The 15,191-nt window shown below is 36.8% G+C and overlaps 1 protein-coding gene across 3 annotated transcripts in view; it reads left to right on the forward strand.

The window, feature by feature from the left end:
- Positions 1-15,191, forward strand: part of ARID4B (AT-rich interaction domain 4B) — an 87,618-nt gene that overhangs the window by 43,008 nt on the left and 29,419 nt on the right. For all 3 annotated transcript variants that reach the window (XM_021391616.1, XM_021391619.1, XM_021391617.1), the window contains exons 9-16: positions 3,841-3,920; positions 5,213-5,286; positions 6,012-6,157; positions 11,711-11,783; positions 12,296-12,390; positions 13,427-13,524; positions 13,735-14,002; positions 14,873-15,045. In XM_021391616.1, coding sequence (XP_021247291.1) covers positions 3,841-3,920; positions 5,213-5,286; positions 6,012-6,157; positions 11,711-11,783; positions 12,296-12,390; positions 13,427-13,524; positions 13,735-14,002; positions 14,873-15,045 — 1,007 coding nt within the window. The remainder of the gene's footprint in view (positions 1-3,840; positions 3,921-5,212; positions 5,287-6,011; positions 6,158-11,710; positions 11,784-12,295; positions 12,391-13,426; positions 13,525-13,734; positions 14,003-14,872; positions 15,046-15,191) is intronic.

The raw sequence follows: 15,191 nt of genomic DNA on the forward strand, positions 1-15,191 counted from the left end.
GAAAGGTGGATTTTGTTGTGGTTTTTTTTCCTTTCTAGTGGATTTATCTATGTTGTTAGTAGAACTTGATATGTTTCTTAAAATTTGGAAGCTATAGTATTCATAGGAAACACTGTATATGTAAATAACGTTTGTTTACACAAACTCATTGCTGACACGGCTTTAGTTTTTCCAAACAGTCAGAGCTCATTGACCTATTTCTAGCTTGGCAGTGTTGAGTATTACTACTGAACTAATACTGGAAGGCTTTCAACCTATGCTGCTGTAGATCATTTTTCTGAAGTAGCAATATCAAGAGAGAAAATGTTAAAAGTGCAAAGAGAAAGCTTAGTAATTAAGTAGGCATGAATTTTCTAGTTCCAGTATAAAGATATTTGATAACAAAAGGGAATATTTTTAATTTCTAGCCCATGGTAGAGAATTGTCAATAAATTTAGTTTAAAATAATGCTGTAGTCTTTTACTACAAATTTAATTTTCCTTTGTTTTGGTTTGAAGAAACTCTTCTTTACAAACAAACTTCTAATAGAATATATCATTGTTAGTCTAGGGATTTCATGTGGACAGACATACATACTTGGAAATTAACATGCTTTTTAAAATTTGTATTTTATTAGTTTGAAATGCTTGAATCATTTCCCCTTGGCAGCGCTGACAGTGATTTTATTGAATTTCAGGAAGACTTCCTCAGCCTTTGAAACAATGCTGCTTTGACATTCAACTCTTGGTAGTGTGTGCAGTATCTCTCAGTTGCAACTTTCTAGTTGTCGCCTCCTGTGTCTTGTAATGCAGTCCAGAGGCTTTCCAGAAGGATTTGTTTTGAAAGAGTTGGTGGGAAGGCGATGAGTCATTGCAGTCTCTTCAATAGCAAAGGAGAGGGCAGTATATTCGGCAAGGAGATAACTCTGCTGATGAAAGATAGCTTTAAGAGAATTTTTCAGTAGCAGACAAGAAAGCTGAGCTGTTTCTTTATTGAAAGCTGTCATCAAATTTGATACAATACCGCCTACCTTTTGTTGATAACTGTGCCACAGTTATACTCTGTGAATGGGTCAGTTTGCTGGCCTGTTTCTTCCCATGCTCTTTTTAGTCCTCGTGATGGACCACATAACTGACAGCAGTTTCCAGTGTACACTCTGGTAGCTATTTTGCTTGCATGGGGTAGAATGGATAATTAAGATAGGTGTGGATCAGACCTTAAGAATTAACCAAGCTCTGTTGCTCATTCTTCCAAGGTATACAAAAAAATCATGCTATTATTTCTTTAGTTTTCATTTGAAGGTTGGAATAGCTTGTCTGTGTGGAAAGTTTCCTGCAGTAAATGAGAAGCAGTAGAGAGGGATCAAGTTGGAGGGTGGAGCTTGTTAACTCTGAAGTAGCTTATCCTAGATTAACTGTTACTTCAGTAATCAGGTTTACAGTTCTGCAAATAAACATCGTATTGTATTTAACCTTAAAGGTTATATCAAATAATTTATTCCCCAAATAGCTTCTTCCCCCTGTTATAGCTGTGATGGTCCATTCTTTTGTCTTTTAAGCAATTACTTGTGCTTTACCAATAGTCATTTTATTTCGTTTCTGAGCAGTTTTGCTTAACTGTATAGCGCGGCTGACAGTAATTATGTGAATAATGAACAGAAAATGCAGGCCTAATAAGCTGAAGAATATGCATATTCAAAATGCTCTACTTCATTATTAATGATGCTGTGTATGGATACAGTTTGTGTTTAAACAAATGGAGGACATTGAGCAAGTTGATTATGTGAGAAGTTCAGAGATCAGTCTAAACCTTTACAGCAAAGATCAGTTGAGGTTAGTAGTGGGATTGCTTTGGATATCAGTCCTTTGGCTACAGCCAGGTAGACTGTAATTTATAGAGGTCTAAACTGTAGATGTCTACATTTGTAACTTTTTTATAATTGTTCAGAAGACTCAGTGGCTGATCGCATTGGCTTAATCCTGCATGCTTTTTTTGTTTGGTGTTTTTTGAGAGCAATGGCTAATTGTTTTTAAAATAAATAAAAAGGCCTGGCCATTGCTCCTCCTTTTAGGTAGTGCAGTTGGTAAGCTTTATAGTATTACTTGGTTAGAATGTGTACTTAAAGGTTTTTGGAAGTTACGGTTAGGAAATCTTTTCACAGCGTTTTTGGAAAGCTGAGCTTACATAGGATCATCTCTTTCATCCTTCTATAAATGCAAAGGAGTTTGTTACAAGGAAATCAAGAAGACTTGATTCAGGCAAAATTGAGATGATGCCATTGTGTGTAAGGCACTAGATGAGATTGTGGTAAGCTGTTTTCCAACCTTTGAATGGATTTCTGACTGCTACAACCTTGAAGCTGCTAGAAAACCAGTAGCTTCAGTCAGGCCAGCTTTTCAATCTTTGGAGAGCTCAGAGATTGTCTGTTTCAAATGAGGAATGATTATCAGTGTCTTTTCCTTGATATAAATACATTCCTGCAAACTGTATCTCAGATGGCATTTTAAGTAGGAAGTTGCAGTTTTTATGAAGTACTTTCTTTGCAGATTGTGAAACGCATTGAATTTGGAGACTTGAACTAAGTTTTACTTCTCTTGAGAAGCATGTCTAGCTTGTGCTGTATGATAAATGACGCAGTTGGAGCTTTTGACTTTAAGTTCTGGAATACGATATAGCTGATGACCTATGTAATGAGAAAGAGAACTCTATATTGTGCAGCATCTTTATATTTGGTTAGAAAAAGTAGGAATGCAAGCAACTGGTCAAAGAGAAGAGGGGTTTACCAGGACTAATTTAGAGTTGCGGTCATTTGCTGCTCCTTGAGGCTTTGTAACAACCAGAGTTTTCTTAACTTTCTGGGAGCAATTCAATTTTTGAGGGAAAAATGATGGAAAGGGCTGCTTTCCTGTTCTGTAAGTGTGGAATGTCAATGAATAATGTACGTGTTGTCAAATTCCTCAACTTCTTAAATGAACGATTTGTATACTAACTTAAAAAACTGAAATAGCTTTTAAAACGTGTTCAAGAAGCATTTAGATGTTGTGCTGAGACATGGTTTAGTGGGGTTATTGGTGGTAGGTGGATGGTTGGACTGGATGATCTTGGAGGTCTTTTCCAACCTAGCTGATTCGATGGTTCTATGAAAATAGCAACAAGCTGAAGATGTCTCAGTGCTAGGCTAGACTTTGTAATAAATTTACTTGTTGAATTCAAGAGTCTATCATTACACTTCTATGTGACACATCTTTATCTCCTAGTAGGTACCTTATGAGACATTCAAGGTCAGGCTGCATGGGGCTCTGAACAACCTGATCTAGCAGTAGGTTAGTTCTTTTCATTGCAGGGCAGTTGGACCATATGACTTTTAAAGATCCCTTCCTACTCAAATGATTCTATGATTCTTTATAAAACTGTGTGTGGGGGAGATTTGGTTGTTTTTTTCCTCCTCTGAAACTGTGAGTTATGACATCTTTGCAATTTCTGGAATCTTTCAGAAAAGATCCCTGATGGCAGTGTTTGTTGAGAGATTACCCCTTTTAGGATGAGGAGTAGAATCAACTGTAGTGGCATGACAGGTACTTAGTGTTTGTCAGGTGGTTGTTTTTAACCTTTCTCTGGCAGCCGCAGCCAGTTCCCTTCAGGCAGCAAGCATGGACCTCTATATTCAGAAATTTCAGGAGACCATCGCCCATATGTTTTGAGAGATGTTGCTCCTGTGTTTTGAGGGATCTCAGTTGCTCTCATCGCAGTGTTGCTGGAGAGAAATGAGCCCAAAAAATAATTTTGGGAAGCAGTGGTAAGTACTATTACTCTTGTTACTCCTTTTTCTCTCTAAACTTTGCATTTGTAATTTCGTTGCAGGTGGTCTGTCCAGACTGCAGTGATGATATTGCAGTGAAAAAAGACAATATTCTCGTTCGTTCTTTTAAGGATGGCAAATTGTAAGTAAGAACGTGGAGTTTGATAATGACATATGTACCAGTCAAGTGAATCATAAAGTGAGATACAGTGAATAAAGTACTAATAGCAGTTCAGAAAGTTTCTATGAAGATTTTTCTCATGTTTGGAAAACTGTTGATGGCCTACGTAGTGGCAAAATTAGCTTTGAACTTTGTTATTGTTAATAATTGTTACAACTGTGGCGAACAAAGCATTTTTTTCTTGCTCTGGTTGGAGCCAGGCACTGCTTTTCAGAGACATGGCCGTCTGCTTATCCAGTCATTAGAAGATGCATGTATGTTTGTGGTATATAAACATGCACATCTGCACCCAGGATTTTTTTTGAGGTAAAAGGGTGTATGTTTGTCTCAGTATAGACTGCAGCTGTGTATTACAGTGTTCTCTGAAAAGAGCTGTGACACTATTCAAGGGAGGAAAGAAAACAGAGAAACCTAGAAACCTGTTTGTATGGGATTCACAGTAGGACAGAGAGCTTTGTGTTCAACTCATGACAGTCGGGAAGTTTGATGTATGTCAGTAGTATTCTCTTTTCCTGGTTTTAGGTTTTTTTTAAAAGCTCCAGCTATTTATTTTGCTTACCTCGATTTAACAATGCTTTTGCAGAAAAGACAATGACATATTTAATGATTTAACCGTAGTTTTGTTATTTAGTAAGTCAGGGTTATTGCTTTCTGGTACCATTTGGCAGTTACTCATGTGTTCAATACATATCACTGGAGAAACACGTCTAGTGTGTGCACGCAAGTGTGCGTATACACATTTCACCCCCACCCTTACACTCCCCCCAGTCCGAGCTGCTGTTCAGAGTGGCTTCTTTTTATCTAGCTGCAGCAGAAATTACAAAGTGCTTTGTTTTTTAATTTGAAGTATTTTGTGCATGTTATGTTAGTAGTCATTTAGGTTTTATGTGGGGGAGGGATTCTTGGGTGAGTAGTTACTTGCTAAGCTAGTGCGAGGTTTTTCTCTAAGGAAATATATACTGGGCATATTTTAGAGGAAGGAGAAAGTTTTCTTCAGCATGTAGTGAATAGATATATGTGCTATAACCATATTTACGTAGAAGTTTTGATTTTAATCCACTAACTGGTTAATACCGTACCAGACTGTTAAACGATGGGATTGTTCAGATATCCTTCATATTATTCTTCTGTATTTTCAGTAAGTGTTATGATCTTAGTGATCAGCTCTGTATTACAGTGTTAATTTAGCTTTGAAATCTTCAAAATATGTATATTTTTAATAATATTTCTTGGATGTTTTTTAAATTATCTAGTGTTTCTGTGCCAAGAAAAGATGTTCGGGAAATTAGTGAAACTTCACCAAAGCCCGATGCTTTGTTAAAACAAGGTAAAAATAGCTTTTAATGAGAAAATGTGTCTGTTTATTTTATGTGAGTTGTACCAACTTCATGATTGATTGATTCGTGTCTTAAAAATGCTAAAATTGTTACTGGAAAGGTTCCTATGTATCTTGAGGGTAAGCACTGCTGAAAACCTATAGGAGTAGTTTTCTTAAAAATCAAACAACAACAAAAAGCATCCTATCTTGCACTTGTCTTTAATGTAGATGTGTCAAAGAATGTAATTGTACAGTGCTTGCTAGTTTTGTAGGTTATTTACTATTTGGCCTTTGTATTAGACCTTAATAGAGTTATCTTTATCACAGTACTCCTGATAGGTCTGAGAAAGTTACCTTTATGCATTCAAGAAACTGGAATTGTGAATTTGATTTAACTTCTAAAATGAGATTGTATTTATTTCCTCCTCCTTTTCCTCTGTGTTTAATGTGCATAAACCACAGTGTAAACTCATTAGTGTAGGAATTCTCTCAAATAAATACTCATAATCCTAATAATAGCTCTGGATAAATTGATGTATGGGGAAGATGAGGCCAATTTGGCTGGGTAAGATGAGTAAAGATGGACAACGCAGGGATTTAGCTGAGGTTTTTTTGAATTTGGTGTAGAATAGTTAATTAGCAGTCTTTGCTTCCCCCCAGCTACTTTATTTGATTAAAACACTTGTTGAAAATGATTCTTCCTGCAGTGCTAACAAATTCTGGTCCTCTTTCAGCTTTTGACCAAGCTCTTGAATTCCGTAAAAACAAAACTGTTCCTAGTAACTGGAAAACAGAATTGAAAGAAGACAGCTCGAGCAGTGAAGCTGAAGAGGAGGAGGAAGATGAAAAAGAAAAAGAGGATAACAGCAGTGAGGAAGAGGCAAGTGAAGTCAGCAAGTAGCATAGATACACATTGATATAAGTTATCAAGACTAATATTTAATTGGGACTTATTAATATTTGACAGTATATAACATCTTAACACAGGCAATTAGTAGTTTGGCTTCTCATCTTTTAAAATCTCTGTTTAACAAAGATTAATGTGAAAATATCAATATGGAAGTCTAACGGGTATCTTTGGATTGCTGAGCAGAAAACATGTAGTCAGTAGCCTGTGTCAGTGGAAACTTTAAAAAATAAAAAAAAAAATAGAAGTTAAAACTCACATTCTGTTTTAGAATATTTTCTGTGCTGATCTTAATGCAGCCACAGAAGGGTTACAGCACTTTGTGGGAGACTGAGCAGGATGGAGAAGGGTAGATACTGGTGTGTGCTCTCACATGCATACTGCTTTTCCTAAAAGAAAGAAAGGTTCCCTTTACTTACGTGTATTTCTAAATGGAACTTACCCACTACCTACTAAAGGTCAAACCGTCTTTCATCTGGGAAGATGTGTTTTAAAAACAAACAAACAACTAAATGCATATCCTTGTAAATGATATGCAGTGTGTTTTGATTACTTTAAAACAAACCTTCAGAATGCACACAGCATCTACCCAAGTGCTGGGTTTAATTTCAGAGTTGAGCACTATTGTTTACAGAATTATTTTCTTTTCATTTCATCTACCTACTACTTTATAGTCATGCTTAGCAAAAGAGAAATGCTTTCCACAGCAGGCATATGCCTTCTCCTGGAGTTTCCTCCAGGTTCCCTTGAAGAAAGCAATTGATTGATCCGAAGGACACGTGAATGATGTATCTGTTTAAAATCTTTCTTCGGGGTTTTAAACCCTGCTTCTCTCCGTATGAATAGGAAACCTCCATCCACTGTAAATATCAGCACCTGAGGTTATCCTCAGAAGTTTCTGAGGTGTCCAAACTCTTGTTTAACTTCATGAGCATCCTATTCTTTGGTAAAACTGTTGTTTTTGAGTATGTGAGATCGTTAGTGTTGATAAAGGCGTAGCTGGCTGACATGTTCTACCAAGCGTTTGCATGTGTAGAAGATATATTCTTCATATATTAGTGGTTGGCAACCCTGCCTGTGGCAGAGGGGTTTGGAACTGGGTGATCTTTGAGGTCCCTTCCAAACCAAGACATTCTATGTTTTTATGAACTTTTTCCTTTTGCTTTGAAAACATCTATTTTCTTTGTACCATACTGTTTCTGTATTGAAAGGCAAAGGAGTTCTTTGTCACCAATACAGAATGTCAGGTTTCTTAGAGCAAATGTCAGTCATTGCCCAGTTGGGTTTTCAGTTCTTAGATCACTCTCCCTCCAAATAATACATTGTCTTTCTATAAAGATGTTGCTGGTGAGTGTGTTGTATTGTGCAGAAGAGTGTTGTTTCCCTTTGTGGCAATGTAGTAAGTTCTGTGTATGATTTTAGCGTTACTATAAATAATTGCATGCACAACTTATGATAAGCTTTTCTACTGACTGTAGAACTATTACCTCAGTAAATGTGTGGTTTAGCACAGGTTTCAAGACACAGGGAAGCTTGCTACCTTTTTTACAGCAGCCTCATCTAAGGAGCCATCTCTGAGCTGTTGTTCCTGACCTGTGTTCTTATCACTTTTGGAAAAAATAAGCCAAACTAGGCTGGCATGGTCCTGTTTTGTCTCTTTCTCTCCTGTGTCTCTGTCGCCCTGTCCTCCTCTCTTGCTGTTTTATGCTCCCAAATTACTATGTCAGGCCTATAACTGTAGATTCTTTTATAAAGCAGAAATTGCAAGTAGCTTCCATTGATCTTTCACTGCTCCCTTTTAACTACAGAAAGCTGAATCCACTGGTTTTCTAGTGGTGAAAAGAAAAAGATGAGAGATTTTGAGACTTTCAGATGACTACCAAGAAATCTGAGTTGTTGTACCTCTCTTTTGTCCTGTTCTACTGAAAAATTGCTGTGCTACAAAGCTATTTCTCTGGCTACTATGATGTAAAGAAGCAGAAGAACTTTCAATCAAAGCATGGAGTCCATGCACTCCTCTTTCACCTTTGTTCTCTCCTTTGTACTGGAAATATTGAGTCCTCTCTCATGCTTGGTTTTCTAATTATCTGTTATTCCCTCCCAACTTTTGGTCCAGAAAAAAAAAAGATGAAGTTAGAAGAAAATTAGCGGAAAGAGCTTTATCTAGTTGGCTGTGAAGCTGGAAGAGAGGCTTTTTAAATCTTTTACTTGATGTGTATTTTATGATGATATTCAATATCTGTTTCTCTGATTTGTTATGCAGCTGTCAGTAATGCTGTAAACTGAAATTCCCATCCATAGTGGAAATTTAAAGAGCATGGTAGATAAATGGTTGTTATGGTCTTTTACTGACTACTTCAAAATTGTTGCTCTAGCATACCAGAAGATGAGGCGCTCTCCTTCATTCATTTCTCTATTTTTAGGGAGGATTCAGAAGTGTGAGAAAATCTTTTCCACTTTTCCATGCTCACAGGAGATTAGCCAGCTCTGATCAAAGCTGTGTTCAGTCTGTGCTCTGATATGTTGAGAGACAAGGTGTACTTCCATGGGCTCAGCACAGTTCTTGATTTTTCCAGAGCAGGTTTATGTCCATCCATGGGCATGATGAACAAGAAGGTTTTTACCTATGCAGTGTAACATACTGTCATTATATAGCAGTCATTCCATCGCTACTTATTTTAGGTGGAAATATTTGTGGGTTTTAGCTGTGTTGTTTGTAAATATTTGACCTTGTACTTTTTGTCTGTGGAGAGACAGTTTCAGTACTCCCAGATATCAAGCAACATCTCTTAAGCAGGACCTCTGGGCTTGTTCTTTACGGAGCATCTTTGTTATCCACCTGCAGATAGTTCTAGCTCTTTCCAGGATGTGAAAACCTCTGGAAAAAAAAGACACAAAAATGACAAAAAAAAAAAGAAAGCTCTTAAATACATTGCCTCAGGCTTTGTATATGGATGCTGTCATAGGAGATGACATGCAAGTATTCCCTATTAAGGAGAAGATGAGTCGCTCTCTTTACTATTCTGTAAATGGAAGAATGGAAAGTGCTCTCCTCTTCTGAGTCTGATGGTAGCCAAAAGGATCGACTAGGATTCTCTCTTTTCTTCTGGATTACAATACTGTGTGAATTTTGTGCTGCTTTAAAGCATGTTGTTTTTTTCTAGATTGCATTATCAAACACATAAGTCAATTTCTTTTTACCTTTGTGAAATAGACAAATTAGAGGCTGCAGAGCAGCCTGCTTAGTTCTGTGGTTGTCTAACTTGGAAATAAGCAGAGATGACGGAATATGGTATGTCTGCCTTAAACCATTGTCTAGGAAACCTTGTCATGTACTCGGTGATTATTTAAGAGATTCCATAAATGTTTTAGAGAGTATTAACAGTTAACTGTTATCGTATGTAGCATGTATTGATTTTTGTAAAGATTCTGAGAAAGAGAAGTTTTTTCAGAGGCACACAAGTAAGCTTCCCCCTTAGCACACTTTCTAAGAAAGCTGCATTGGGAATATTAATAAGGGATATCCACTTGGTGTTTTGACACCTCCCTGCATTAATACGTTTGAGATATAAGATACTTCTCAAACATTATGTCTTACGGGGAGGAAAGAGCAGCAGTGTTATGTTCAGCCTACTCATCACTTTTATTTTAGTTCCCCTAGCATACATTTTGCATCCTGAAATCTTTGTTGGGTTAAAAGCTTTCTCCCTCCTCATCTTCCATCCCCTAAATACACTGTGGGACCACTTTCTTATGGCAAGTAGTCTCTTGTTGGTGAGGAATAGAGGGGAGAAAAAAAAAAAAACAACCAAAAAACAAAACAAGTAGGTGCCCTTGATCTCTTCACCATGTTTCAGTGCATACTGGTAAGAGTCCTGTTCAAGTATCTATCATGTGTGACATGAGAAGAAGAAAAAAATAATCCACATCCCTGCCTCAGTACTGTATACACCTCACCCCAAAAAGCAAAACCAAAGAACAACAAATCCTCATACGTTTCAGTTGGGGCATTTGTGGTCATATTCAAGTTTGATGGTAGCAAACTGCATCCTTTGCTCACTAGCAGTGTTAACTTGCTTAACCAAGCGTTTGTCTGTATGTATCTGTCTGTACTACTGCAGGGCTGCAGCATTGCTCCTCATACCAGTGAAGGCTTACTATATACTCCCAACTCCAGCTGCCCCTGCCTTGTGAGGATTAACCTGTCCTCCTTGCTCATCAAAATAGCCTGCATTGAGTTTTGCTGGTATAGTGGGTAGATGCTTATCCTGTGATGTCCCTCTTCCTGCATTGCCTTTGCAGGGGCTCTGACTGGAGTATTTTTCATTGTATTTCTGTTATTAAATATGCTTAAATGACAACAATTTCAGCACATTGCAAATAGTTCTTAATTTTTTTGCTGGTTTGCTTTAATACATTCTCCAAGTGCGTTTAATGAAGAAGAGGAATTACACAACAAAACAAAGTCTGCTACAGCCTTCTTTAACCTGATTTTCAGCTATCCACTAGTTTATTCAATCTTTGTTTCTGTTTCTGTCATGTTTAATAGTTGTGTTCTATTTCTACCGATATCTCAACTTGGTCTGACTTTAAAGCTGATACGTTTTGTGAAGCTTTAATGTTTAGCAAAAGGAGGCTGTTGAAGGATGAAAAAATAAACATAGAATGAAGATACACACAGAAGTTTTAGAATTTAGTAGAAAATTTTGGAAGCTTTACAGGTAGTAGTGAAAAAGGAATGTAGAAAATTAACTTTTTTTCAGAGTGTTGTTTTGAAATAGCTTAGTCATCCATTTCTAAGAATTCTGATTATGGGCTAAATATTTCATTGCAACTGGTTGTAGCAAATGACATTTTCTAATGAAATTAAACCCTATTGGTTTGTTAGGAAACCCCACTGTATATCAATGTAAGTAAATCTAATACAAAGACTTATTAGTGCAATGAACTGAATATCCAAAATATCCATTGTTATTTCAGTTCTGGGATTGATCCTGCTCACTACGCACGCATTCAGCTGGTACCTCATGGCAGTAGCATGCAGTATCATTGGCTGTGGTTTGTCAGTGCTGTGGATTAGAACTTCTGAGAAAGTGCGAGCACGATTTTATCTTCTACTTCATTCCTGAAAGTTGCCCAGTACATCCAAGCATTAAGAAATTGCTTAACTGCAGAAGAAATAAGAGATCTGATATCCCTTGAGCGTTAATACTGGTATCTCCCAGACTTTGTGTAAACGAACAAAATTGAGAATACATCTTGATTGATTGGTATTTATGATATCTATGACAGATATTCATCAAAAATCCAATTTCAGATATGTCATTAGTTTTTGTCTTATGTATGTTGAAAAAGTGTGGTATATAAAACTCCATGTGACGTAGCACTGAGGCCATGTTATTCTTTGTATAGTTTCTTGTTCCTGACCGCAGTAAAAACAAACTTGAACTTTTGAACCTAAATGATTTTCTTATTGATGGCCTGTAACTCGCAACCCTGAAATGTTTGTGTTTTTTTATTAAACAGGAGGAAATAGAGCCTTTTCCTGAAGAAAGGGAGAACTTTCTTCAGCAGTTATACAAGTTCATGGAAGACAGAGGTACGCATTTCTATGTTTGACTTGTTAGATTTAGGGGTACTGCTTAGCAGTACTTTGAAGACCCGAGTCAGTGAACTAGTAATACTTTACAGTTTATTTTTGGAAACAGTGAGACTGCATTCCTCCCTTCTACCTTCCCATCCTCTTAGAAGATGGAGTCTGTCTGTTAACTCTGGCCCTCAGCAGGTCTAGGGTGGTACTTCTAGATGCAGTTGTTTCAATGGGTGAAATAAAAGTGTATAAATAAGTAGCAAGAGAAATTGCATCATTTGTGCATACTCAGTACTATATGGAGTAATGCAAATATATGAATTTATTTATATTGCTGAGCTATAGGCAAAATGGGTTATTAAAACTATTGAGTTTTCATTTTCACGAAAAATAAATAGCAGATGCATGAGGTGGTCAGAAAATTTACAATACTATTTAATAGTGTAGTAGTGTATATGATGTGGATTTCATGTTGCTCTCAAAAAGATATTTCAAAACACTTCAACTGTCTATCTTTACAGGGACTCCTATTAACAAACGACCTGTACTAGGATATAGGAATTTGAATCTGTTTAAATTATTCAGACTTGTACATAAGCTTGGAGGATTTGATAATGTGAGTATCACAGATCTATAAAATCTAGGGGTGGTGTTTTTTCTTAAATAGCAATAAAGAAAAAATCTTGTGTACCAGCTCCAGATATTAAAATTGAATTCTACAGCTGATATTCTGTAGGCCTGGAAAACATATTTTAACAAAAAACAGAAACTAGTTATATTTTAAATAAATTGTCTACTCAGTGTGTTATTATTTCTGCATATAATGAGCCAGCATGTGTGTTTCTGTGAGATTTCAAGGAAAGTCTGTCTGATAAAATTGTTACCCTAAAGCGGAAAGTGTTGCTGCTCAGTAAAATCCCAAGGGCAAGTAACCGAAGTTCAAGTTGGATGCGAGACCCTTAACTCTTATCTGTTCTGGGCATTATATAGAGGAACGTGCTGACTGGAATTGGTCTTCGAGCAGTAGTTGCTGCATAGCGAATTCTTGGTCAAGCAGATTCTGTTACTGCTTTTAGCTACTTCTCATAAATCTAGCCTGTCAGTTGAGGAGGTTGGTTTGTGCTGTGCCGCCTTACTACTATACAGGGGAGTATCTTGTACTTAGTATCACAAGATATTTGTTTTACCTTCACAGATGGTGAGAAATGAGCACGTCACACTGTCACAAAGCTTTGACACCAAAGGGTGTGTAAAAGATATATGGTAGCTACCAGTCTTAGATTATCTGGTGCCATACTGCGAGGACTTAGTATTGTTAATACTTTGAGGTTTTTTCCTTTCCAATTTAATTAAAATTCTAGATGTGATATTTAAGAATTATTGTAACGATGCTGATCTTTGTATTTTTTTCCTTTATTGCCACCTGGAGAGAAAGGGCAGCTGTGGCTTACTGAAGTGCAGAAATACTAAATTGCTACAAGTAGTTACACTAGACTACAGTTTGCATTACAGTGAAGTACAGTGTATGATAAATAGCTTTTGTAGATCAGAGGGAATTAAATATTATTTTACAAAATTGTAGATGTTGTCAGCTTGGTCTTTTGTATGTCAGTGAGTTAATTCAGCAACCATCGTTACATTTGCTTTAACAGATTGAAAGTGGAGCAGTGTGGAAGCAAGTTTATCAAGATCTTGGAATCCCTGTATTGAATTCAGCTGCGGGATATAATGTTAAATGTGCATACAAAAAGTAAGTAATAAAGCCATGGAGTTTATGCTAAAACAGCATTAGAAAGAAATAGAGATCTTGTGGTGGTGGTGGCAATATACATAAATTCTGTACTTCTGGTTATAATACAGCCTTTGTAAGCTTTAAAATCTATTGCTCCTGTTAAGCTTCTGCTAGGCAGCATGATTTTTCTTCAAACAAACTTGCTTATTGGAAGTATTTTTTTTTTAGATATCTCTATGGCTTTGAAGAGTACTGTACATCAGCAAATATTGAGTTTCAAATGGCATTACCAGAGAAAGTGACAAGCAAGCCTTGTAAAGACTGTGAAAAAGAAAAAGATTTAAAGATGCGTGAAGATCCAGACCAGGATATAAAAGAAATAAAAGTGGATAAGGAGGAGCGCAAGCAGGAGGATGTTGCAGCAGTACAACAAGAAGAAAAAAAGCTAGCTGAGAATGATAATGAAAGTAAAGAAAATGATAAGCCCGCTCTTCTGGTAAAATACTTCGATGTTCATATTATATCCTGTTGATAAAGTCAGGTAGTGTGTTGATAACCATGAGTTTGTATTAAGACAGAAATCTCTGTAATGGATTTAAAGCAAGACAAAGAACATGCTGTAAATTAGTTTTGAGCTATATTTATCTCTAGGTGCCCATCTTAGAGGTTGGTGGTGTCAAAATCTTTGACTTGTTAGGAAGCAGATGCAACTTTCCACCTGTTTGGGGCCCTCTCAAGTCAAATGGAGACCAATTAGCATGCAGCTTTATTGTGATCTGGATAATACATGCTCACGACTACCTTCAGTGCTGATACTTCTATTTTGTATTGAACTAGGCTTTTAAGCCCTCCTAAGTTCTACAAAGGCATGATGTATGCAGTGGCGTAATTAGTTCATTGATCCAAAGAGACAAATCTTCTTACCTTTTCAAAATTCAGTATTGACCCAGTGGTTTTAGCAAAGGAGACCTAAGGTGGTAAGCTGCGCAGCGTAGGTGTAGTAGTTTGCTCTGGTAGCAGTGTAGTTCTTCAAGTCAATACGCAGTGTAGCTGCTGCTAACACTACAGTGACCATTAGTGCTGATATTTCTGCATCCTGACCGCAGACGTATCCTGTGGTTTAAGAATTGTGTGCTAATATTGTTGTAGCAAAAACTACCTAGGAGACTGGATTCAACCAAGGACTGTTAGGTTTATGTTGAGGATTTCAGAAATAAAACCAGTGGAAATGCTGTGGTTTTAGAAGAAGCCTTAGAATCTAGTGCTTTTTTCTTTTCCTTCATAATAACTTGTGTATTTGGTTTTTCCAAAATCCTTTGAATTTTTATTTTTGCTTGTAAATTAACTGAAGGTTTTATTGTCTTAGGGAAACAAAAAAAATTTGCCAGATTCTGTGTATGCGCAGCCTGACCAAGAAAAGGACTTGAATGTAATCAAAACTGAAGATGAAACCAAATTAGAAGATAAAGAAGAGGAAAAGATTAAAGAAATGGAAAATCCTACCATAAATGCAGAGGCTGATGAAAAAGAAAAATCAGGGTAAGTTACTCTGTTTATAATCAGATGTGACATCTGATGTGTGCTCATTAACTTTACTCTCATAATTCGAACTTCAAATCAGACCTCCCTGCTGTGATTAGGCTCCTATGTTCTGGAGACCTGTATGCTCCTATCTTTCTCATGGT

The sequence above is a fragment of the Numida meleagris genome, chromosome 3, assembly GCF_002078875.1.
Source record: "Numida meleagris isolate 19003 breed g44 Domestic line chromosome 3, NumMel1.0, whole genome shotgun sequence".
NCBI classification, from domain to species: Eukaryota; Metazoa; Chordata; class Aves; order Galliformes; family Numididae; genus Numida; species Numida meleagris.